We start from the raw sequence: 26,110 nt of genomic DNA, 5'->3' as shown, positions 1-26,110 counted from the left end.
AACATATTTAGCAGTTTGCACTTGTGTCTGCTGTAATAGTGTAACATCATGCTCCCTTTCTGTGAGATAATTATTCTTAGTGTAGAAGTTCATTCATTTTCATACATACATGTACACATTCTCCGTAATATTCCACTGTAATAGTTTAAGTGGGAAATGACACAAGATAAATAGACTTTGAGAACCACAACTCAACATATCTTGGTGCTGATCCAGTTCCATGATGTAGGGTTTGACTTCAGACGTCTAAACTGCACACACATAGACACACCTGGAGTATGTATGGATAGAAGCAGACATGCAAGAAAATTCATGTTTTTATCAGTTCAACGTGGGCTACAAGTTGCACCTTACACAGTGAGAACCAGCAGAGTAGGACGATGGAGCAAAGGCTGCTCCCAATGTAGCTCCTCTGTGGGAATGCCAGGAATAAGGATGCTGGAGTCCACTTCCTCCCACATGTCTATGTCATGCTGTAAGAGAGATGCAGCATGCCTTGGGCTTGAGCAGAGGGCTGATGAGGAATACATGCTCATCAGCAGTCACAAAACCACGTGGGTGTCAGAGGGCAGGGAATCCTGTGTGCTGCCACTGTCCCACAGGCTGGGACAGAACCCAGGATGAGAATAAAAGGACTGAGGGACAGGACACTTCCATACCCTCACAGCCTGAGATACCCAAGGAGCTTGTGCTGCCCATCATCTTGGTAAGTGTCCACTGGAGGTAAGGGCAGAGACTTACCAGTGGGTTTATGTGACCAGAGCTGGACAGGAGACGGGGGAGGATCCCTCAGACTGAGGACATATTGATAGGTCATAGAACTTGGTAAATAGTGAGGGGTAAGGCAATAGCAGCTTTGACACAGACCATCCACTGTCTTGGTTCTGAGAGACACTGTGAAGCTGTGGGTATACTGGCCCGGTAGAGAATCAAGTACCTTCAGTGTATAGGGCCCCTTAGGAGAAGACACTCAAGCGCAGAGAACTGTGCATCTGGACAGGATTCCAGGGGGAGTTGCCTTCTGAAGAAAATGCTTCTCCACCCCCTTGCCAATCAAGAAGTAGAGTTAGGAAAGGGTAACAGGATCTCACTTTGCTCTGGAAGGGAAGATAGCCCAGCTTCTGGCATGTGTTCACATACTTCTCTGATCAATGGGACACCATCAGGATGACACTGACCTGTCACCCTTAGTCTCAGCAGATGGTGTTTTGGATACATCTGAACTCTGGCCTCACCAAAGGGGCTAGTGCCCCCGTGGCAGGTCTGAAGAGGGTGTACACAATTTTCTGTGAGGGGTTGGCCTCACTCCCTAAGTGTGATAAACATCCTTTGAAAGAGTTACCTTAACCTAAAATCCTGTTCAAGTAATGACTACTCCTTCCTTTATAATTATTCTTCTCTGAAATAATCCACATACCGGCACATGTATGAGGACTAAGAAAAGCAGACGTTTTAAAATGTCCCTAGAGGACTGTCTCTGACATAATCTGATTGGCCTGCTCTTTGATCACGTCCCCCTGAGGGGGTAGCAGCCTTACCAGGCCACAGAAGATGACAATGTAGCCATTCCTGATGAGATCTGATAGAATAAGAACAGAAGGAAGGAGAAGAGGACCTCCCCTATCAGTGGACTTAGGGAGGGGTATTCGTGAAGAAGGGGGAAGAAATCTGGAATTAGAAGGGGAGAAGAGAAGAGCTTATGGGGGGATTCAAAGTGAATAAAGTTTAATTAATGAAAAAATAAAATGAAATGTCCCTAGATATTCATTCAGTGCTGGTGGATTCCAGGTAACACTTAAGATCTCACGTGCATGGGTTTATGAGTTTCCAAAGGCATGATGACCAGGATGTGACAATATGATGATATCATGAATGAAATGATTTTAGACTATCTATTTTAAGATCACCAGTGAAATATCTGAGGGACCAGGATGGGCTAGGTGGCCAGTGTCTGGTGTCTGACATGTTTGTCTCACTCTCATAGCTCCTGAACACCCACAGACCAAGATGTCCTGCCAGCAGAGCCAGCAGCAATGCCAGCCCCCTCCAAAGTGCACCCCCAAGTGCCCTCCCAAGTGCCAGACCCCAAAGTGCCCTCCTAAGTGCCCTCCTAAGTGCCCTCCCAAGTGCCTGCCTGTGTCTTCCTGCTGTAGCCTGGGTTCTGGGGGCTGCTGTGGATCCAGCTCTGGGGGCTGCTGTGGCTCCAGCTCTGGGGGCTGCTGCAGCTCTGGGGGTGGTGGCTGCTGCCTGAGCCACCACAAGCCCCGCAGATCTCTGCGTCGCCATCGTCACAGCTCTGGATGCTGTAGCAGTGGGGGCAGCAGTGGCTGCTGTGGCAGCAGTGGGGGAAGCAGTGGCTGCTGTGGTAGCAGTGGGGGAAGCAGTGGCTGCTGTGGCAGCAGTGGGGGAAGCAGTGGCTGCTGTGGCAGTAGCCAGCAGTCAGGGGGCTGTTGTTGACCTGGATGAGGAAGACATCAGACAAGCTGTGCAGGAAGAACACTCAGAAGACTCATCAATGGTTGATGCTCTGTCTCCTGCTTTCCACCTAGCCCTGCCCTGAAATGATGGAATCTTCCCCTGGAAAATGTTCTACACTTTTCTCACAAGATTTCAATGTTTTTTTGACTCTATATTACAAATAATTAAATAAAACCTCCTTGAGAAGCATTACAGACATAGACTCTTGTCTTTTATTTTTCCATCACAGCATCATTGAGATCCCCATCCTTAGTCACATTTTCCAGCATACAGAGAGTGGCACTCAGATCTATTGTCTTCTAGTAGACATCTATGTGCTTCCTATGACTTCCTATCAACTGCTCCCTTGTATCTGTTAGAACTTACAACCATGTCTTTAACAGCAAACTTGCTGTGAGAACTTAGAAATGGCAATACCTCCTCACAGTTATAGAACCTGGGACACATGCAGGCTCAACCTCACTATTAGACACTCAGTACAAGGCTGAAGATTCAACACTCAGATTAAATGAGGACAGTCAGCCCATGTCAGTCATTTCTCTTTCCTCTTCATGTTTTTGTTGCTCTCTCGGAAACAAAGTTTTGACTTAGAGAGGTAGACACTTCCATTGTTTCCATCAGGTTGTTTTGTGCTGTACCTGATGGGTTACAATGTGGGATCTTCTGTACAGCTGACCTTTGGCAATGGTCTCATTTCTTAGCCCCTGTTAGTGGCTGATGAAGTCCTGAGGAATGATGAGCTCAATTGTGTAAACTGAAATGCTTGGAAATCTGTTCCCTCCTTCTGTGTTTTGCTTTAAGACAAGTCACTGTAATACCAACAAGGCCAATTTGTCTATGATATATGTCCTCCTTCATTAGTACTATAGAAAGGTTATTATCATTTTTCTACTTTTATTTCCACACAGGAGTGATTCATAAAATGTATTCCTTTGTCCTATCAACCTGCAGATTTAACTTTATATACACACTTGTAAATGTATGTGGAAAAGCCAACATACCATTTAAAACACATTGGTAAATGAAATTTAAGCAAAATACAATTTAATAATTTAGATGTGAAGTTAAAATACTCTTGGAAGTCATTTAGAGTTTTGCAGCACAAAGAGAATTGCACATTCTATAAATCTGTTGAGATCTTACTACTGCCTGTTTCAACAATTTACAGACTAGCATAACTCTACTACTGCATATAAATGAAAAGGTAATGAACACAATTCCAATAAAATTAAATTACATGTGGTGGAAATCACCCTAGAAGTGACGGAAAATTTTACTTGAGAGAAGCGTAATGCATATTACATCTTCTTGCACATCTACATGTATTTCAATTTAAACTCCGTAAATGATAGAATCTGTGCAACACTTGTCTTCGTTTGTCTGAAGTTTTTAATATAATGTGACCAGTGAGTCTCACTATTATCCTATTTTCCATCCAATGACTAACGTTCTTCTGGTTTTTTGTTTTTTTTTTGGACTGAATACAATTCCTTTCTCGGTATATAGCACATCTCCTTTGTCCACACATTATGGATATCCTGACATCTAGGTTGGTTCTTTATGGTGGCTGTTATCGATAATGCAATGACACCTATCGGCCTCTAGGTGTCTCTGTGGTATGCTGAGTTGGTGACTGTGCATGGGTAGCTGGAATGCTATAGCTGCATTTAAGCTAATTCTACTTTTAGCTCTGAGGTTCCTTTTCTCCATCATCCTCACCAGCATTTATTGCCATTGGTTCTCCTGATGGGAGCCATGATTATTACTGTGAGCCTGAATCTGATTATTGTTGTTTTTTTCCATGTTCCTTATAGCGATAACAGTAAACATTATCCATAAATTGCTGGTTATTTCTCTTTTGAGGACTTGCTGGACTATTCATTTCCCCTTTTATCCATTGCATGATTTTTAGGTTAATCTTTTAGTTCTTTTTGTAGTGTAGGCACTAATTTCCATCAATTGCATAGTTATCCACATTTTTGTTTTATTGTGTTAGCTGGCTCTTTCTTGCTTCTTACATTTGCTGAGAATACACATTTCAAGCTATCCTCAGTCTTTACAATTCCCCATCCTAAGAATGAAGAGCTTTTTAGGAAGTCCTTGACTATTCATATATCTTGAAGTTTTACTCCCTAAGTGCCTGGAGTCATTTTCAGTCTTAGCTCTTGGACTATGATTAGATTGAGTTAATTTTGTGAGGGGTAAGTGTAATGGGTATAGGTTTTTTTTTCATAGTATAGAAGGACATCAGCTTTTCTAGTACAATTTTATGAATTGGCCCTTCTTCGTTGTGTTACCGACAGTCTTGTGAAAGGTGACTTGGCTGTATTTGTGTAGGTTCATATCTGGGTTCTGACGTCTGTTTAATGTTCTCTGGCAGTATGCAGCAGTTTACACTGTTTAATATAATAATTTTGTTCTGAAATTAACTTGAAAGTAGGTATTGTGGTACTTTGGGCATGCTTTCTGTGTTTGATCTCTTTGTTGGTATGGGAATCTTTTAAATACCATATATTTTACTATTACATTTTCTATTTCAGCTAAAATTATTATTGTGCGATACCTTTTTCTCAGAGGCGGGACCTGGGGCATCAACCCGCATGCAATCAGACATGCTCTTCTCTGGGTCCAAAGCGGCTGACCCTGAGTGCAGTGCTTAGCCTCGCATCCTGAGCGTATCATTTTAGCTTTTTATGGTATCCAACCATGCTTGGGGAGAATGTCCTGCTTCAATGGCTGTAAAGGCCTGAATGATCATGGCTGCATCACAATATGCTCTTTGGGTGGATGACACCTAAATGAACATCTGTACAAAGTCCCAATTTATTTCTAATATCAGAGATCAGACCTCTACTCTTGCCTGATGCGTCTAAAACAAAAAGGGGGAACTGTAGAGAGCTGCGGAATGCTGTGCCTTAAAGATGGAGCTGGTTTCTGCCTTCCACCTTCCCGATGGTGAGTGCTCTCTGTCACGAACAACTCCACATTTGGCTAAGGCCGAGGATCTGGCTTGCTTCCATGTATGTGGACCTATCTGCATTGCCCCCGTGGCACGCCTGGGTTGGCTACCCAGAGGCTATTTAAGCTGTGGGCTGGCTTTCCCCGGGGTCCGAGGATTGTTCAATGTTCCTGAATAAACTGCATTGAAAAAAAAAAAAAGAAAAAAAAATATTATTGTGTTATATATGGTTAGGATTAACTTGAATTTGAAGATTTCTTCTTTCCTAAAATATGCTTATTTTTACATTTTGCTTCTATCATTATGTGAGATTGAAAAGTTATTTCATCTTTCAATGTATTCTACAATATCTTTCTTCAGTTTCATAAAATTTCATTATAGATCATTTTTATCTCCTTGATCTTTTAATTGCTCAGCATTCCTTTTTTTTAATGCTACCACACAGAAGTTATGCTTTCTGAGTTTTTTGATAGTTTATTCTGATTTCACTTATAGGGATGCTACTTAACTTGGAATATTGATTTTGTAAAACATTGTATCTATGTTTTTCTAGTCACGTTAGGGCATTTCTCAGGCTAACAAGTCTGCAAATAGGAGTAATTTTCTTCTTCCTTTTCTTTTAAATTCCTTTTTACTTCATTTCCTTTCAGGACTCAAGATAAAATTTTAAGAGCAGAAAAAATGAACACCCTTGTCTTGTTCTCAATTTTCAATGAAATATTTTTACTTTCACCCTATTTAGGTCATGTGTGAAACCTCATTACTATTCCTAATTTCTTTGTGGTTTGGTTCATGAATGAGGTTTCACTTTTCTGTATGTCCTTTGGCACCAGTGGTGATGATTACCACAACCCTGTCCTTATACCTCTTCCTCTGCTCTATTGCACTTACTGATTAGCCCTTGTTCAAGAATATTATCATCTAAGCACTGAAAGCAACAGTCATGGTACTATTTCATCATTGTGCTCCATTTTCAATGTTTTTAATATAACATTCTTTATTTATTTATTCTCCCATGCATGTCCTGTAGTTTGATTGTATTCACCCCATTTTTGCTCCAGTCTTCCAAGGTCCCCTTCTGTGTCTTTTCCCTGCTCTTGTTTGTTTTATAACCAAGAGAGTCCCAGTGTGTGCTGCCTATAAACTCCTGAATGTGATGCTGTCCTTTGGGGCAAGGCCAGGCCAGGAGTGCCAAAATCCTTATAGAAAACTGACAGGAACCAAGCAATCCACTCTCTGTATCTGTTCAGCATGCAGGCAGCAAAAGTGCTAAGATTTATGCCTAAACCAAACGTATCATGTCCAGAAGATAATACTTAGCTACTGTTCTGCCTATCCTCTGACTCTCATAATCTTTTTACATCTTTAGGAAAGGTTTTTGTGTCTTAAGAGATGTGTAAAAACTGTGGCTGATTAATCTCCTGACAAATAATTCTCCTCACAGGGATTAGTTTCAAGCCTCCTCATTAACCCCTGTTTACAGGGGGAAATTATTTTGATAAGGATTGATTTCTTCAGTACCACCCATGATGTTGCTCTCACTGAGTAGATCTTTTTTTTTTCAATGCAGTTTATTCAGGAACATTGAACAATCCTCGGACCCCGGGGAAAGCCAGCCCACAGCTTAAATAGCCTCTGGGTAGCCAACCCAGGCGTGCCACGGGGGCAATGCAGATAGGTCCACATACATGGAAGCAAGCCAGATCCTCGGCCTTAGCCAAATGTGGAGTTGTTCGTGACAGAGAGCACTCACCATCGGGAAGGTGGAAGGCGGAAACCAGCTCCATCTTTAAGGCATAGCATTCCGCAGCTCTCTACAGTTCCCCCTTTTTGTTTTAGACGCATCAGGCAAGAGTAGAGGTCTGATCTCTGATATTAGAAATAAATTGGGATTTTGTACAGATGTTCATTTAGGTGTCATCCACCCAAAGAGCATCAGACCGTCCGATACCTTTTTCTCAGAGGCGGGACCTGGGGCATCAACCCACATGCAATCAGACATGCTCTTCTCTGGGTCCAAAGCAGCTGACCCTGAGTGCAGTGCTTAGCCTCGCATCCTGAGCGTATCATTTTAGCTTTTTATGGTATCCAACCATGCTTGGGGAGAATGTCCTGCTTCAATGGCTGTAAAGGCCTGAATGATCATGGCTGCATCACACTGTTGTGAGACTCTAATCTTGCATATATACCACAGGCAAACCAAGGAGACCAACACCAGAAGGCCTGCTAACACTCCCATGCCCGCCCATTCCTTCAGATGATTCATGGCTGCAGCAATCCATGTTGATAATCCTGTGGCTAGTCCTGCGTCCACTCCGGTAGAATTTACTGTGACAATGGCCACTCTCAGCTGCTCCATCGTAGTATCGAATTCTCCAGTCCAATTACCTAAAATATAGCTCGACAATTGTTTAGGCAGATTTGCAGCACAGGAAAAATTCTCATGTTGTATGCTAGTGACACAAAGTCCAGCATACTTTCATTGACAGCCAGGTTGAGCGATTTGCCATAGGGTATCAATTTGCTCCTGCAAGAGGTCAATCCTCTGATTGAACACCATCAAGCTTCCTTTTAGTTGAGCATTAATTCCTTTATGTACAACTAAGGCATGAGCTACATTGGCTAAATGATTATTCAGGGTCTGAGCAGTCTGCCCAGTATGACTCATGGCTAATGCCCTGGTGGTAGCTCCAACAGCCGTCAATGAGATGGTAGTAACAATGGTGGCTGTAGTTCCAAGATCCCTTTTCTGTCTGAAGAGAGTCATAGCGTGAGGGGCATCAATGGGCATAGGCACCCAGTGAGGCATGCGAGTAACCAGGGCATACCTAAATTCACTAGCATTCCAGCATTGGGCAAAAAAGCAAGTATCATTACCACAATTACTTGGCTCTATCTGGCTAATAATGAATAAAAATGGGGGATATAGACAAACAGGTGTGGGCTTATAGGAAATATTATGAGAAGCCTTAACCCCTCGTTGGAACATCCTGCGTCAGTTCTAGAACTAGCAGTGGTGGTGTCCGAGGTCTGAGTAGGTTCAGGAGACCATTGCCCACAGGGGCGAGACGTGCTCCATGCCAATTGACTAACTCCATGTTTTCCTCCAATTTTGAAAGTCATTTAAGCACTGAGTAGATCTTAAGGTCAATTATATCTGTATGTTATAGAGATATAAATTTAGAGGAGGGTTTGGTAAAATATCTACTCAGTGTGTGCCTGGGGCCTGTGAGATCCTAACTAACCATGGCTTCTTAGACAGAGTTAAAGGTGAAGGACAGGAAAGAACATTGAAGAGGGGATGGAAGACAGAGAAGGAGGTTGAAGAGGGGAGTGGGATGGGAGGAAAAAAACAGTGAAGGGTGGCTAGAAGAAAACAAAGAGATTGGATATTTAAGAATCTATGAGTAAATCTGTCTGTGTGCGCTTACTACCACCAGTGAACAATGATTCTCTGTTGTACAGTAGTGCTTAATACAGGTCTTCACCTAAGCTGGGATAATTCCCCAAGTTACTGATCACTGCTAGTCTAGAGACAACTATAAGGTTATTTTGGTTATGCACCAGAAGTTGATGGCTAAGACGCTTTTGCTGAAAACACCAATTACTTTTATGTCAGAGCATAGGAAAAAAAGTTAGTACTGATGAAGATATTTGCAACCTGCTGGATGCCTTTCATATCCTTAAAAGTGCTATGCTAGCTCATGGCGGTTGAGAGAAAATGTGTTTGATAACATAATCCAGCTGTGAACCTTGTGTGCTACAGTGACAGGTATAGCCTGATAGGCTATAGATATTTTGAGTGTAACCAACTGTTTCTTGGTAGGAGTAAGATCCTCTAAGAAATGAATGCTTTCTTTATGTGTTATTTTAGAAATAGTTGTCTGTGCCTGTACTCATTATGGAAATTGGTTCTCTGATGTATTTTATTATGTCCTTATGTAATTTTCTGCTAATTTTTAAAAGTAGCATGAAATATAGCCAGAGTTTAATTTTTTTGAATTTGGAATACAATTTATATCATTTATATCATTTATTTCCCTAATCATTTTTTTGTAAATGTTGTTACAGGCATATAATTAAAATATACTACTGAATTTAAACTTGTCACTCAGTATGATTTTTTTGTAGTATATTTTTATACCAGAACATTTTATATTGGGTAAATTACTGGTGTTTTCTTCTCCAGGAGAGTATTTTCCATCCCTTAACATTCCTTTAGTTGCCTGTAGTTCTTTTTGTAGGATTGAGGCCTGATGGATTTTCCTCTGTCTACTTTGTAATCTTCATTATTCTTATACTTCAGCTCATGTTTAGGCAGCCATGCTGATGAGACTTTATGGGTATATTTCTAGGAGACATATTCTTTCAGGAAACTCCCTGATCTTAAGGCCCTTAAATTTGTTCACCCACTATTCCATAATGACAGCTGAGTATTAGTTGCTGGACTTGCTCTGCACATGTCTCTGTTGGGACTACTCCTCAAAATCTGCATTTTGGATGGCTTGGTTTCTTTCTAATGGTCTCTCTTAAGAAGAGAATTTTCCTCAAAGGGGGTAAGGCCTAATTTTTTTCTAGGAGGTATAGGAAAAATGTTTAGGGTGTAGTTGAGCATTATCCTGATTAAGGAAAGTGATTGTAGTTAGTTTTTCTCCAAGATTTATGATTTCAATATTCCTGGATATTTGTCTGTGTTTAAGTTCCAGGCCTGAGTTTCCTCTCTGAGTGTATTTTAATTGTAATCAGAGAGATTTAGGAAACACCAATTTCCATATTCCATTAATGCAACTTTGGGGGTAGAGTCTCACTGCTCATTATTGTCCTCATGAGAAACACTTGATAACTGAAGCCTCCTAGAGTCAGCAGGTCTTACTCATGATATTCATATTAGCTTAAGTCCAAAGTCTCCAGAGTTCACACTCATGGCTTGGTATAACCTTCTTCCAGGGAGCATGCTACTCATACTTCCCTATGCTCAGGCTGGTCAGCTGAGGACCTGGGTGTTGTCTTGCACAGAGGCAGAAGAGTGGACCAACTGGCATCTCAGCCACATCATCCTAGAATCCCAAGGTGAGCCAGGCACAGCTGTCATTGAGGAAATCAGGAATCAGGTCTGACCTCTCCCAGTTGCTAAGCCTTTGAAAAGACCTGAGCAGGAGAATAATGTCAACCAAATGTGCATGCAAAAGATTTCTCAAGGTCATATGACCACAAGTACCTCACTGTGCCTCAGATATTAGGTTCCTTTGTGGTGATCTAGGTCTCTAGATGAATCTATTCCTAAACTTACACATCAATGAAGATGCTAGTGAGAGGATTATACTTCACTAAATGCCTAGAGGATGGATGAGTTAAACTATTGAAGATGGGAAAAAAAAAACATTAACCAAAGAAAGAGTGTTAGGGAATTCATCCTGACTACATTAAACATCATGAATTAAAAGGTAAATAAAAAAGGTTCATTATCAAGGGCTCCTAAAAGTTATAACATACATTTTAGGGAAAATCATAACCAAAGAACAAAAAAAATAATATTATTCATCTAAAAATAAACTTGAGTGCAGGTGGGAAATGTTCAGGCGATGTAGCACAAATAATAGCACGATATAAGGGTATTTGTTTCTGTTAATGACATAGAGTCCTAAGGCAGTCTTTGGTAATGACATTGTGATAGTTAAAATAGGGGTGTTAGGGCCTTTTACTGACAACGAGGTTGTAATGTAATAAAGAAAAGATCAAGGAGCTCTAGGGACTGTTGGGGGTTGGTCTAGTTCTAAGTATTCTCATGGTAATTACTGGACCCCCAAGATCTGGTGTCCACCCAGAGGAACACATTCTCACACACACCTGACTTTCCTGTGCAAACCATGTTCTACCTAATTTAAAGTTGATGGGTTAATAAAAATGCTGAAGCCTGTGACTTGAGTAGGTGGAGCTTAGGTTACAGGGCTTGGGGATTGAGAAAGGTCTAAGAGGGGGAGAAGGAGCAGAAGATGGAGAAAGAGGACATGGTCTAATGGAGCAGATCCAGCCCAGAAAGAACGATTTGTGGCAAGTAACATGGGCTGTGTAGGTGAGAGTTAGCTAAATATCTTAGAAGGTTGTCATCTGCCAAACTCCAGGGCTTTAAGCTTGTAAAATAAATCACAGCCTATTTGTCAATTATTTTGGAAGCTAGCTGGATTAAAGAAAACTGTTGCTTTATTAATTAATACCTTATATGTGGAGTTAGAACATTGGGTATATGTAAATGCTAGATGTATTTTTATAAGGAGTATGATGTTCAGACATGCAGACAGTTGATAGTTAGGTGAGTACATGTGATAGAAAGGCATGTATCTCTATGCATGAAACTCTCCACATATAAATACCCATTTTTCTTTACCGTTTTACATTTGTGCTCGCCTTGCTCATGTACACTAGGCTCATGTTATTCCCAAATCTTGGGAATTACAGAGTCCATCATCATTTAAGGAGATTTTTTCAGTATGGTTTGGGGTTTTCTTGCCTTCTCTCACTAACATTTTTATATTTAGGGTAATCTCAAAGCATGCTTCTTTACAACCACACCATTGTGAAATGAGCAACTACTATTTCTATTAAATCCTGAAAAGAAAATGAAGTTCAAAATTTTATGTTTGTATTTATAGCCTATGGGCATGTATAATGTGAATGAAATCAGAGGTAAGAGAAGTCCAAAGGCCACAGAAACCCATTGTGAATTACTAAGAGTGATTCTTTTAGAGATAACCTGCCTTCATTTTAACAGATGTGTGGCCCATTAGCCCTCGTGTCTTATGTGTGGAGTAGGTTGATATAACTTCACAGCATGTGGTCTGTTCCTTGGCTTGTTTGTTTTTGTTTTTGTTTTTTCTCATAGCTGGACAACATCATTCCATCCACAATATGCGATCCCTTTGTAGATCTTCTTCTTAATACTGGGCCATGTTTGACCTCACCAGTAATTACATGGAGTTTCCATGAGAAAGAGGTGACACAATGTACAGAGTATTCAGCAATAATGAAATATTACAGACAAAACAATCATATCACTAAAAAAGAAGTAGATATAAATTCACAAAATATACAACATAAAAATTTTTACCAAGACAAATGCAAAGAAACAGACAAAAATTATGAAATCCATTCTCTGTGGAACAAGTGATCCTTTGTCATTATAAATTCATACTATATGTGCAAAATTTTGGGTTTTCTTGTACTATTTTCATAAATATTATTTATTAAATGTTTCTATTTTCCTTTACATACTGTTTTCAGAAATAATATATTTATGTTTTAATTGTGTGCCTGTGTGTGTGCATTTGAGACTATGTGTATCTCCATGTGTTGTCTGTGTTTGTGTGTGTATGTATGCTGTTTGTCTCTGTATGTGTGTTTGTCTATGTTTGTGTTTGAGTCAGTGTGTGTGTATTTGTGTGCATGTTTGTATGTGGAATTCGACCTTTGGACGTCAGAAGAGGGTGTGAGGTTAACTCACCTTGAAATATAAGTTACAGTTGCTCATGAGAGGACCCACTTGGATGCTGGGAACCAAAATCAGATCCTCCACAAGAGCAGTGTGCATTCTTCACTGATGAGCCATGTCTATATCGCTGTGTTAAAGCAGCACATTTCTCACAACATATTTAGCAGTTTGCACATGTGTCTGCTGTAATAGTGTAACATCATGCTCCATTCCTCTGAGATAATTATTCTTAGTGTAGAAGTTCATTCATTTTCATACATACATGTACACATTCTCCTTAATATTCCACTGTAATAGCTTAAGTGGGAAATGACACAAGATAAATAGACTTTGAGAACCACAACTCAACATATCTTGATGCTGATCCAGTTCCATGATGTAGGGTTTGATTGTGCAGACGTCTAAACTGCACACACATAGACACACCTGGAGTATGCATGAATAGAAGCAGACATGCAAGAAAATTCATGTTTTTTATCAGTTCAACATGGGCTACAAGTTGCACCTTACACAGTGAGATCCAGCAGAGAAGTAGGACGATGGAGCAAAGACTGGCTTCCAATGTAGCTCCTCTGTGGGAATGCCAGGAATAAGGATGCAGGAGTCCACTTCCTCCCACATGTCTATGTCATGCTGTAAGAGAGATGCAGCATGCCTTGGCCTTGAGCAGAGGGCTGATGAGGAATACATACTCATCAGCAGTCAGAAAACCACGTGGGTGACAGAGGGCAGGACATCTCATGTGCTGCCACTCTCTCACAGGCTGGGTCAGAACCCAGGATGAGAACAAAAGGACTGAGGGACAGGACACTTCCATACCCTCACAGCCTGAGATACCCAAGGAGATTGTGCTGCCCATCATCTTGGTAAGTGTCCACTGGAGGTAAGGGCAGAGACTTACCAGTGGGTTTATTTGACTAGAGCTGGACAGGACACTGGGGAGGATCCTTCAGACTTGAGGACATATTGATAGATCATAGAACATGGTGAAGTGTGAGGGGTAAGGCAATAGCAGCTTTGACACAGGCCAGCCACTGCCTTGGTTCTGACAGAAACTGTGAAGCTGTGGGTATACTGGCCCAGTAGAGAATCAAGTACCTTCAGTGTATAGGGCCCCTTAGGACAAGACACTCAAGCACAGAGAACTGTGCATCTGGATAGGTTTCTAGGGAGAGTTGCCTTCTGAAAAAAATGCTTCCCCACCTCCTTGCCAATCAAGAAGTTAGGAAAGGGTTACAGGATCTCACTTTGCTCTGGAAGGAAAGATAGCCCAGCTTCTGGCATGTGTTCACATACTTCTCTGATCAATGGGACAGCATCAGGATGACACTGACCTGTCACCCATAGCCTCTGCAGATGGTCATTTGCATTCATTTGAACTCTAGCATCACAAAAGAGGCTAGTGCCCCCATGGCAGGTCTGAAGAGGGTGTACACAATTTTCTGTGAGGGGTTGACCTTACTCCCAAAGAGTGATAGACATCATTTGCAATAGAGATCTTAACCTAAAATCCTTTTCAAGTAATGACTGCTCCTTCCTGTACAATTTGTCTTCCCTGTAATAATCCACATTCTGGCTCAAGTATGAGGACTAAGAAAAGCAGACTTTTAAAAGTGTTCCTAGATATTCATTCAGTGCTGGTGGATTCCAGGTAACAGTTAAGATCTCACCTGCATGGGTTTATGAGTTTCCAAAGGCATGATGACCAGGATGTGACAATATGATGATATCATGAATGAACTGATTTTAGACTGTCTATTTTAAGATCACCAGTGAAATATCTGAGGGACCAGGATGGGCTAGGTGGCCAGTGTCTGGTGTCTGACATGTTTGTCTCACTCTCATAGCTCCTGAGCATTCACTGGCCAAGATGTCCTGCCAGCAGAGCCAGCAGCAATGCCAGCCCCCTCCCAAGTGCACGCCCAAGTGCCCTCCCAAGTGCCAGACCCCAAAGTGCCCTCCAAAATGCCCTCCTAAGTGCCCTCCCAAGTGCCCGCCTGTGTCTTCCTGCTGTAGCCTGGGTTCTGGGGGCTGCTGTGGCTCCAGCTCTGGGGGCTGCTGCAGCTCTGGGGGTGGCGGCTGCTGCCTGAGCCACCACAGGCCCCGCAGATCTCTGCGTCGCCATCGTCACAGCTCTGGATGCTCTAGCAGTGGGGGCAGCAGTGGCTGCTGTGGCAGCAGTGAGGGAAGCAGTGGCTGCTGTGGTAGCAGTGGGGGAAGCAGTGGTTGCTGTGGCAGCAGTGGGGGAAGCAGTGGCTGCTGTGGCAGCAGTGGGGGAAGCAGTGGCTGCTGTGGCAGTAGCCAGCAGTCAGGGGGCTGCTGCTGACCTGGATGAGGAAGACATCAAACAAGATGTGCAGGAAGATCACTCAGAAGACTCATCAATGGTTGATGCTCTGTCTCCTGCTTCCCACCTAGCCCTGCCCTGAAATGATGGAATCTTCTCCTGGAAAATGTTCTGCACTCTACTCATGAGATTTCAATGACTTTTTGCCTCTTTATTACAAATAATAAAAAACCCTCCCTGACAAGCATTACAGACATAGACTCTTGTCTTTTATTTTTCCATCTCAGCATCATTGAGATCCCCATCCTTAGTCACATTTTCCAGCATACAGAGAGTGGCACTCAGATCTGTTGTCTTCTTTTAGACATCTATGTGCTTCCTATGACTTCCTATCAACTGCTCCCTTGTATCTGTTAGAACTTACAACCATGTTTTTAACAGCAAACTTGCTATGATAACTTAGAAATGGCAATAACTCCTCACAGTTATAGAACCTGGGACAAACGCAGGCTCAAACTCACTATTAGACACTCAGTACAAGGCTGAATAATCAACACTGAGATTAAATGAGGACAGTCAGCCCATGTCAGTCATTTTTCTTTCCTCTTCATGTTTTTGTTGCTCCCTCAGAAACAAAGTTGTGACTTAGAGAGGTAGACACTTCCATTGTTTCCATCAGGTTGTTTTGTGCTGTACCTGATGGGTTACAATGTGGGATCTTCTGTACAGCTGACCATTGGCAATGGTCTCATTTCTTAACCCCTGTTAGTGGCTGATGAAGTCCTGAGGAATGATGAGCTCATTTGTGTAAAGTGAAATGCTTGGAAATCTGTTCCCTCCTTCTGTGTTTTGCTTTAAGACAAGTCACTGTAATACCACCAAGGCCAATTTGTCTATGATATTTGTCCTCCTCTTTAGTAGTATACAAAGTTTGTTATTATTTTTCTACTTTTATTTCCACACAGGAGTGATTCATAAAATGTATTCCTTTGTCCTATCAACCTGCAGATTTAACTTTATATACACACTTGTAAATGTATGTGGAAAAGCCAACATACCATTTAAAACACATTGGTAAATGAAATTTAAGCAAAATACAATTTAATAATTTAGATGTGAAGTTAAAATACTCTTGGAAGTCATTTAGAGTTTTGCAGCACAAAGAGAATTGCACATTCTATAAATCTGTTGAGATCTTACTAATGCCTGTTTCAACAATTTACAGACTAGCATAACTCTACTACTGCATATAAATGAAAAGGTAATGAACACAATTCCAATAAAATTAAATTACATGTGGTGGAAATCACCCTAGAAGTGACGGAAAATTTTACTTGAGAGAAGCGTAATGCATATTACATCTTCTTGCACATCTACATGTATTTCAATTTAAACTCCGTAAATGATAGAATCTGTGCAACACTTGTCTTCGTTTGTCTGAAGTTTTTAATATAATGTGACCAGTGAGTCTCACTATTATCCTATTTTCCATCCAATGACTAACGTTCTTCTGGTTTTTTGTTTTTTTTTTGGACTGAATACAATTCCTTTCTCGGTATATAGCACATCTCCTTTGTCCACACATTATGGATATCCTGACATCTAGGTTGGTTCTTTATGGTGGCTGTTATCGATAATGCAATGACACCTATCGGCCTCTAGGTGTCTCTGTGGTATGCTGAGTTGGTGACTGTGCATGGGTAGCTGGAATGCTATAGCTGCATTTAAGCTAATTCTACTTTTAGCTCTGAGGTTCCTTTTCTCCATCATCCTCACCAGCATTTATTGCCATTGGTTCTCCTGATGGGAGCCATGATTATTACTGTGAGCCTGAATCTGATTATTGTTGTTTTTTTCCATGTTCCTTATAGCGATAACAGTAAACATTATCCATAAATTGCTGGTTATTTCTCTTTTGAGGACTTGCTGGACTATTCATTTCCCCTTTTATCCATTGCATGATTTTTAGGTTAATCTTTTAGTTCTTTTTGTAGTGTAGGCACTAATTTCCATCAATTGCATAGTTATCCACATTTTTGTTTTATTGTGTTAGCTGGCTCTTTCTTGCTTCTTACATTTGCTGAGAATACACATTTCAAGCTATCCTCAGTCTTTACAATTCCCCATCCTAAGAATGAAGAGCTTTTTAGGAAGTCCTTGACTATTCATATATCTTGAAGTTTTACTCCCTAAGTGCCTGGAGTCATTTTCAGTCTTAGCTCTTGGACTATGATTAGATTGAGTTAATTTTGTGAGGGGTAAGTGTAATGGGTATAGGTTTTTTTTTCATAGTATAGAAGGACATCAGCTTTTCTAGTACAATTTTATGAATTGGCCCTTCTTCGTTGTGTTACTGACACTCTTGTGAAAGGTGACTTGGCTGTATTTGTGTAGGTTCATATCTGGGTTCTGACGTCTGTTTAATGTTCTCTGGCAGTATGCAGCAGTTTACACTGTTTAATATAATAAATTTTGTTCTGAAATTAACTTGAAAGTAGGTATTGTGGTACTTTGGGCATGCTTTCTGTGTTTGATCTCTTTGTTGGTGTGGGATCTTTTAAATACCATATATTTCACTATTACATTTTCTATTTCAGCTAAAATTATTATTGTGTTATATATGGTTAGGATTAACTTGAATTTGAAGATTTCTTCTTTCCTAAAACATAGTTATTTTTACATTTTGCTTCTATCATTATGTGAGATTGAAAAGTTATTTCATCTTTCAGTGTATTCTACAAAATCTTTCTTCAGTTTCATAAAGTTTCATTATAGATCACTTTTATCTCCTTGATCTTTTAATTGCTCAGCATTCCTTTTTTTTTAATGCTACCACACAGAAGTTATGCTTTCTGAGATTTTTGATAGTTTATTCTGATTTCACTTATAGGGATGCTACTTAACTTGGAATATTGATTTTGTAAAACATTGTATCTATGTTTTTCTAGTCACGTTAGGGCATTTCTCAGGCTAACAAGTCTGCAAATAGGAGTAATTTTCTTCTTCCTTTTCTTTTAAATTCCTTTTTACTTCATTTCTTTTCAGGACTCAAGATAAAATTTTAAGAGCAGAAGAAATGAACACCCTTGTCTTGTTCTCAATTTTCAATGAAATATTTTTACTTTCACCCTATTTAGGTCATGTGTGAAACATCATTACTATTCCTAGTTACTTGTGATTTGGTTCATGAATAAAGTTTCACTTTTCTGTATGTCCTTTGGCACCAGTGGTGATGATTACCACAACCCTGTCCTTATACCTCTTCCTCTGCTCTACTGCACTTACTGATTAGCCCCTGTTCAAGAGAAGGGTTTGGTAAAATATCTACTCAGTGTGTGCCTGGGGCCTGTGAGATCCTAACTAACCATGGCTTCTTAGACAGAGTTAAAGGTGAAGGACAGGAAAGAAGATTGAAGAGGGGATGGAAGACAGAGAAGGAGGTTGAAGAGGGGAGAGGGATGGGAGGAAAAAAACAGTGAAGGGTGGCTAGAAGAAAACAAAGAGATTGGATATTTAAGAATCTATGAGTAAATCTGTCTGTGTGCGCTTACTACCACCAGTGGACAATGATTCTCTGTTGTACAGTAGTGCTTAATACAGGTCTTCACCTAAGCTGGGATAATTCCCCAAGTTACTGATCACTGCTAGTCTAGAGACAACTATAAGGTTATTTTGGTTATGCACCAGAAGTTGATGGCTAAGACGCTTTTGCTGAAAACACCAATTACTTTTATGTCAGAGCATAGGAAAAAAAGTTAGTACTGATGAGGATATTTGCAACCTGCTGGATGCCTTTCATATCCTTAAAAGTGCTATGCTAGCTCATGGCGGTTGAGAGAAAATGTGTTTGATAACATAATCCAGCTGTGAACCTTGTGTGCTACAGTGACAGGTATAGCCTGATAGGCTATAGATATTTTGAGTGTAACCAACTGTTTCTTGGCAGGAGTAAGATCCTCTAAGAAATGAATGCTTTCTTTATGTGTTATTTTAGAAATAGTTGTCTGTGCCTGTACTCATTATGGAAATTGGTTCTCTGATGTATTTTATTATGTCCTTATGTAATTTTCTGCTAATTTTTAAAAGTAGCATGAAATATAGCCAGAGTTTAATTGTTTTGAATTTGGAATACAATTTATATCATTTATATCATTTATTTCCCTAATCATTTTTTTTGTAAATGTTGTTACAGGCATATAATTAAAATATATTACTGAATTTAAACTTGTCACTCAGTATGATTTTTTTGTAGTATATTTTTATACCAGAACATTTTATATTGGATAAATTACTGGTGTTTTCTTCTCCAGGAGAGTATTTTCCATCCCTTAACATTCCTTTAGTTGCCTGTAGTTCTTTTTGTAGGATTGAGGCCTGATGGGTTTTCCTCTGTCTACTTTGTAATCTTCATTATTCTTATACTTCAGCTCATGTTTAGGCAGCCATGCTGATGAGACTTTATGGGTATATTTCTAGGAGACATATTCTTTCAGGAAACTCCCTGATCTTAAGGCCCTTAAATTTGTTCACCCACTATTCTATAATGACAGCTGAGTATTAGTTGCTGGACTTGCTCTGCACATGTCTCTGTTGGGACTACTCCTCAAAATCTGCATTTTGAATGGCTTGGTTTCTTTCTAATGGTCTCTCTTAAGAAGAGAATTTTCCTCAAAGGGGGTAAGGCCTAATTTTTTTTCTAGGAGGTATAGGAAAAATGTTTAGGGTGTAGTTGAGCATTATCCTGATTAAGGAAAGTGATTGTAGTTAGTTTTTCTCCAAGATTTATGATTTCAATATTCCTGGATATTTGTCTGTGTTTAAGTTCCAGGCCTGAGTTTCCTCTCTGAGTGTATTTTAATTGTAATCAGAGAGATTTAGGAAACACCAATTTCCATATTCCATTAATGCAACTTTGGGGGTAGAGTCTCACTGCTCATTATTGTCCTCATGAGAAACACTTGATAACTGAAGCCTCCTAGAGTCAGCAGGTCTTACTCATGATATTCATATTAGCTTAAGTCCAAAGTCTCCAGAGTTCACACTCATGGCTTGGTATAACCTTCTTCCAGGGAGCATGCTACTCATACTTCCCTATGCTCAGGCTGGTCAGCTGAGGACCTGGGTGTTGTCTTGCACAGAGGCAGAAGAGTGGACCAACTGGCATCTCAGCCACATCATCCTAGAATCCCAAGGTGAGCCAGGCACAGCTGTCATTGAGGAAATCAGGAATCAGGTCTGACCTCTCCCAGTTGCTAAGCCTTTGAAAAGACCTGAGCAGGAGAATAATGTCAACCAAATGTGCATGCAAAAGATTTCTCAAGGTCATATGACCACAAGTACCTCACTGTGCCTCAGATATTAGGTTCCTTTGTGGTGACCTAGGTCTCTAGATGAATCTATTCCTAAACTTACACATCAATGAAGATGCTAGTGAGAGGATTATACTTCACTAAATGCCTAGAGGATGGATGAGTTAAACTATTGAAGATGGGAAAAAAAAAAAAAACATTAACCAAAGAAAGAGTGTTAGGGAATTCATCCTGACTACATTAAACATCATGAATTAAAAGGTAAATAAAAAAGGTTCATTATCAAGGGCTCCTAAAAGTTATAACATACATTTTAGGGAAAATCATAACCAAAGAACAAAAAAAATAATATTATTCATCTAAAAATAAACTTGAGTGCAGGTGGGAAATGTTCAGGCGATGTAGCACAAAGGCTGACAATATAAGGGTATTTGTTTCTGTTAATGACATAGAGTCCTAAGGCAGTCTTTGGTAATGACATTGTGATAGTTAAAATAGGGGTGTTAGGGCCTTTTACTGACAACGAGGTTGTAAAGTAATAAAGAAAATATCAAGGAACTCTAGGGACTGTGGGGGGTTGGTCTAGTTCTAAGTATTCTCATGGTAATTACTGGACCCCCAAGATCTGGTGCCCACCCAGAGGAACACATTCTCACATACACCTGACTTTCCTGTGCAAAACATGTTCTACCTAATTTAAAGTTGATGGGTTAATAAAAATGCTGAAGCCTGTGACTTGAGTAGGTGGAGCTTAGGTTACAGGGCTTGGGGATTGAGAAAGGTCTAAGAGGGGGAGAAGGAGCAGAAGATGGAGAAAGAGGACATGGTCTAATGGAGCAGATCCAGCCCAGAAAGAACGATTTGTGGCAAGTAACATGGGCTGTGTAGGTGGAGTTAGCTAAATATCTTAGAAGGTTGTCATCTGCCAAACTCCAGGGCTTTAAGCTTGTAAAATAAATCACAGCCTATCTGACAATTATTTTGGAAGCTAGCTGTATTAAAGAAAACTGTTGCTTTATTTATTAATACCTTATATGTGGAGTTAGAACATTGGGTATATGTAAATGCTAGATGTATTTTTATAAGGAGTATGATGTTCAGACATGCAGACAGTTGATAGCTAGGTGAGTACATGTGATAGATAGGCATGTATCTCTATGCATGAAACTCTCCACATATAAATACCCATTTTTCCTTACCGTTTTACATTTGTGCTCGCCTTGCTCATGTACACTAGGCTCATGTTATTCCCAAATCTTGGGAATTACAGAGTCCATCATCATTTAAGGAGATTTTTTCAGTATGGTTTGGGGTTTTCTTGCCTTCTCTCACTAACATTTTTATATTTAGGGTAATCTCAAAGCATGCTTCTTTACAACCACATCATTGTGAAATGAGCAACTACTATTTCTATTAAATCCTGAAAAGAAAATGAAGTTCAAAATTTTATGTTTGTATTTATAGCCTATGGGCATGTATAATGTGAATGAAATCAGAGGTAAGAGAAGTCCAAAGGCCACAGAAACCCATTGTGAATTACTAAGAGTGATTCTTTTAAAGATAACCTGCCTTCATTCTAACAGATGTATGGCCCATTAGCCTTCGTGTCTTATGTGTGGAGTAGGTTGATATAACTTCACAGCATGTGGTCTGTTCCTTGGCTTGTTTGTTTTTGTTTTTTCTCATAGCTGGACAACATCATTCCATCCACAACATGTGATCCCTTTGTAGATTTTCTTCTTAATACTGGGCCATGTTTGACCTCACCAGTAATTACATGGAGTTTCCATGAGAAAGAGGTGACACAATGTACAGAGTATTCAGCAATAATGAAATATTACAGACAAAACAATCATATCACTAAAAAAGAAGTAGATATAAATTCACAAAATATACAACATAAAAATTTTTACCAAGACAAATGCAAAGAAACAGACAAAAATTATGAAATCCATTCTCTGTGGAACAAGTGATCCTTTGTCATTATAAATTCATACTATATGTGCAAAATTTTGGGTTTTCTTGTACTATTTTCATAAATATTATTTATTAAATGTTTCTATTTTCCTTTACATACTGTTTTCAGAAATAATATATTTATGTTTTAATTGTGTGCCTGTGTGTGTGCATTTGAGACTATGTGTATCTCCATGTGTTGTCTGTGTTTGTGTGTGTATGCATGCTGTTTGTCTCTGTATGTGTGTTTGTCTATGTTTGTGTTTGAGTCAGTGTGTGTGTATTTGTGTGCATGTTTGTATGTGGAATTCGACCTTTGGACGTCAGAAGAGGGTGTGAGGTTAACTCACCTTGAAATATAAGTTACAGTTGCTCATGAGAGGACCCACTTGGATGCTGGGAACCAAAATCAGATCCTCCACAAGAGCAGTGTGCATTCTTCACTGATGAGCCATGTCTATATCGCTGTGTTAAAGATGCACATTTCTCACAACATATTTAGCAGTTTGCACATGTGTCTGCTGTAATAGTGTAACATCATGCTCCATTCCTCTGAGATAATTATTCTTAGTGTAGAAGTTCATTCATTTTCATACATACATGTACACATTCTCCTTAATATTCCATTGTAATAGTTTAAGTGGGAAATGACACAAGATAAATAGACTTTGAAAACCACAACTCAACATATCTTGATGCTGATCCAGTTCCATGATGTAGGGTTTGATTGTGCAGACGTCTAAACTGCACACACATAGACACACCTGGAGTGTGCATGAATAGAAGCAGACATGCAAGAAAATTCATGTTTTTAACAGTTCAACATGGGCTACAAGTTGTACGTTACACGGTAAGAACCAGCAGAGAAGTAGGACGATGGAGCAAAGGCTGGCTCCCAATGTAGCTCCTCTGTGGGAATGCCAGGAATAAGGATGCAGGAGTCCACTTCCTCCCACATGTCTATGTCATGCTGTAAGAGAGATGCAGCATGCCTTGGCCTTGAGCAGAGGGCTGATCAGGAATACATGCTCATCAGCAGTCACAAAACCATGTGGGTGACAGAGGGCAGGACATCTCATGTGCTGCCACTCTCTCACAGGCTGGGTCAGAACCCAGGATGAGAATAAAAGGACTGAGGGACAGGACACTTCCATACCCTCACAGCCTGAGATACCCAAGGAGATTGTGCTGCCCATCATCTTGGTAAGTGTCCACTGGAGGTAAGGGCAGAGACTTACCAGTGGGTTTATTTGACTAGAGCTGGACAGGACACTGGGGAGTCTTTCAGACTTGAGGACATATTGATAGATCATAGAAAATGGTGAAGTGTGAGGGGTAAGGCAATAGCAGCTTTGACACAGGCCAGCCACTGCCTTGGTTCTGAGAGACACTGTGAAGCTGTGGGTATACTGGCCCAGTAGAGAATCAAGTACCTTCAGTGTATAGGGCCCCTTAGGACAAGACACTCAAGCACAGAGAACTGTGCATCTGGACAGGTTTCCAGGGGGAGTTGCCTTCTGAAGAAAATGCTTCCCCACCTCCTTGCCAATCAAGAAGTAGAGTAAGGAAAGGGTTACAGGATCTCACTTTGCTCTGGAAGGAAAGATAGCCCAGCTTCTGGCATGTGTTCACATACTTCTCTGATCAATGGGACAGCATCAGGATGACACTGACCTGTCACCCATAGCCTCTGCAGATGGTCATTTGCATTCATTTGAAATCTGGCCTCACAAAAGGGGCTAGTGCCCCCATGGCAGGTCTGAAGAGGGTGTACACAATTTTCTGTGAGGGGTTGACCTTACTCCCAAAGAGTGATAGACATCATTTGCAATAGAGATCTTAACCTAAAATCCTGTTCAAGTAATGACTGCTCCTTCCTGTACAATTTGTCTTCCCTGTAATAATCCACATTCTGGCACACGTATGAGGACTAAGAAAAGCAGACTTTTAAAAGTGTTCCTAGATATTCATTCAGTGCTGGTGGATTCCAGGTAACAGTTAAGATCTCACATGTATTGGTTTATGAGTTTCCAAAGGCATGATGACCAGGATGTGAAAATATGATGACATTATAATTGAAATTATTATAAACTGTCTATTTTAAGATCACCAGCGAAATATCTGAGGAACCAGGATGGGCTAGGTGGCCAGTGTCTGGTGTCTGACATGTTTGTCTCACTCTCATAGCTCCTGAGCATTCACTGGCCAAGATGTCCTGCCAGCAGAACCAGCAGCAATGCCAGCCCCCTCCCAAGTGCACGCCCAAGTGCCCTCCCAAGTGCCAGACCCCAAAGTGCCCTCCAAAATGTCCTCCTAAGTGCCCTCCCAAGTGCCCGCCTGTGTCTTCCTGCTGTAGCCTGGGTTCTGGGGGCTGCTGTGGCTCCAGCTCTGGGGGCTGCTGCAGCTCTGGGGGTGGCGGCTGCTGCCTGAGCCACCACAGGCCCCGCAGATCTCTGCGTTGCCATCGTCACAGCTCTGGATGCTCTAGCAGTGGGGGCAGCAGTGGCTGCTGTGGCAGCAGTGGGGGAAGCAGTGGGTGCTGTGGCAGTAGCCAGCAGTCAGGGGGCTGTTGCTGACCTGAATGAGGAAGACATCAGACAAGCTGTGCAGGAAGATCACTCAGAAGACTCATCAATGGTTGATGCTCTGTCTCCTGCTTCCCACCTAGCCCTGCCCTGAAATGATGGAATCTTCTCCTGGAAAATGTTCTGCACTCTACTCATGAGATTTCAATGTCTTTTTGTCTCTTTATTACAAATAATAATAAAAAACCCTCCCTGACAAGCATTACAGACATAGACTCTTGTCTTTTATTTTTCCATCTCAGCATCATTGAGATCCCCATCCCTTAGTCATCTTTTCCAGCATACAGAGAGTGGCACTCAGATCTATTGTCTTCTTTTAGACATCTATGTGCTTCCTATGTCTTCCTATCAACTGCTCCCTTGTATCTGTTAGAACTTACAACCATGTTTTTAACAGCAAACTTGCTGTGATAACTTAGAAATGGCAATAACTCCTCACAGTTATAGAACCTGGGACAAACACAGGCTCAACCTCACTATTAGACACTCAGTACAAGGCTGAAGATTCAACACTCAGAATAAATGAGGACAGCCAGCCCATGTCAGTCATTTTTCTTTCCTCTTCATGTTTTTGTTGCTCCCTTGGAAACAAACTTGTGACTTAGAGAGGTAGACACTTCCCTTGTTTCCATCAGTTTGGTTTGTGCTGTACCTGATGTGTTACAATGTGGGAACTCCTCTACACTGACCTTTGGTAATGGTCTCATTCCTTCACCCCTATTAGTGGCTGGTGAAGTCCTGAGGAATGATGTGCTCATTAGTATAAAGTGAGATGCCTGTTGCCTACTTCTGTGTTTTGCTCTAAGTCAAATCACTCTAGTAGTACTGAGACAAATTTTTCCTTTGTCTTGTGGTTTTATCAGGTCTCTAACTTAGTCCCCCCTTCATTAATATAAAAGAAACTTTATTACCATTTTCCTACTGTAATATCCACACATAAGTGATTCATAAAATATATTCCTTTGTACACAACAAGACATTTGCTCAACTCTGTTCGTGGAAGTTTTATTCGTAATCGCCAGAACCTGGAAACAACCCTGATAACCCTCA

General features: G+C 40.7%; 2 protein-coding genes and 1 long non-coding RNA gene across 3 annotated transcripts; all 3 read left to right on the top strand.

Moving 5' to 3' along the window:
• The first annotated feature begins 2,007 nt into the window (after positions 1 to 2,007).
• LOC110544758 (late cornified envelope protein 1C-like) lies at positions 2,008 to 2,457 on the top strand. The gene has a single exon (XM_021630607.2). It carries the CDS (start codon positions 2,008 to 2,010, stop codon positions 2,455 to 2,457), a length of 450 nt encoding a protein of 149 aa, XP_021486282.1.
• Positions 2,458 to 13,755: 11,298 nt separating this feature from the next.
• LOC132657123 (late cornified envelope protein 1A-like) lies at positions 13,756 to 15,249 on the top strand. The gene is made up of 2 exons (XM_060393345.1): positions 13,756 to 13,789; positions 14,771 to 15,249. Exon 2 carries the CDS (start codon positions 14,794 to 14,796, stop codon positions 15,247 to 15,249), a length of 456 nt encoding a protein of 151 aa, XP_060249328.1. The 5' UTR covers positions 13,756 to 13,789; positions 14,771 to 14,793.
• Positions 15,250 to 23,575: 8,326 nt separating this feature from the next.
• On the top strand, positions 23,576 to 25,267 carry LOC132657085 (uncharacterized). The gene is made up of 2 exons (XR_009594923.1): positions 23,576 to 23,678; positions 24,663 to 25,267. It is a non-coding gene; the product is annotated as an uncharacterized LOC132657085 (long non-coding RNA).
• Positions 25,268 to 26,110: the final 843 nt, after the last annotated feature.

Source organism: Meriones unguiculatus, chromosome 10 (assembly GCF_030254825.1).
Source record: "Meriones unguiculatus strain TT.TT164.6M chromosome 10, Bangor_MerUng_6.1, whole genome shotgun sequence".
NCBI classification, from domain to species: domain Eukaryota; kingdom Metazoa; phylum Chordata; class Mammalia; order Rodentia; family Muridae; genus Meriones; species Meriones unguiculatus.
The sequence above is the reverse complement of the archived record's forward strand: the minus strand, read 5'-3'. Positions and strand labels throughout refer to the sequence as shown.

What these genes read in the sequence shown, in the direction of transcription:
- LOC110544758 (XM_021630607.2), top strand. Translation starts at nt 2,008, where the DNA reads ATGTCCTGCCAGCAGAGCCAGCAGCAATGCCAGCCCCCTCCAAAGTGC.
- LOC132657123 (XM_060393345.1), top strand. Translation starts at nt 14,794, where the DNA reads ATGTCCTGCCAGCAGAGCCAGCAGCAATGCCAGCCCCCTCCCAAGTGC.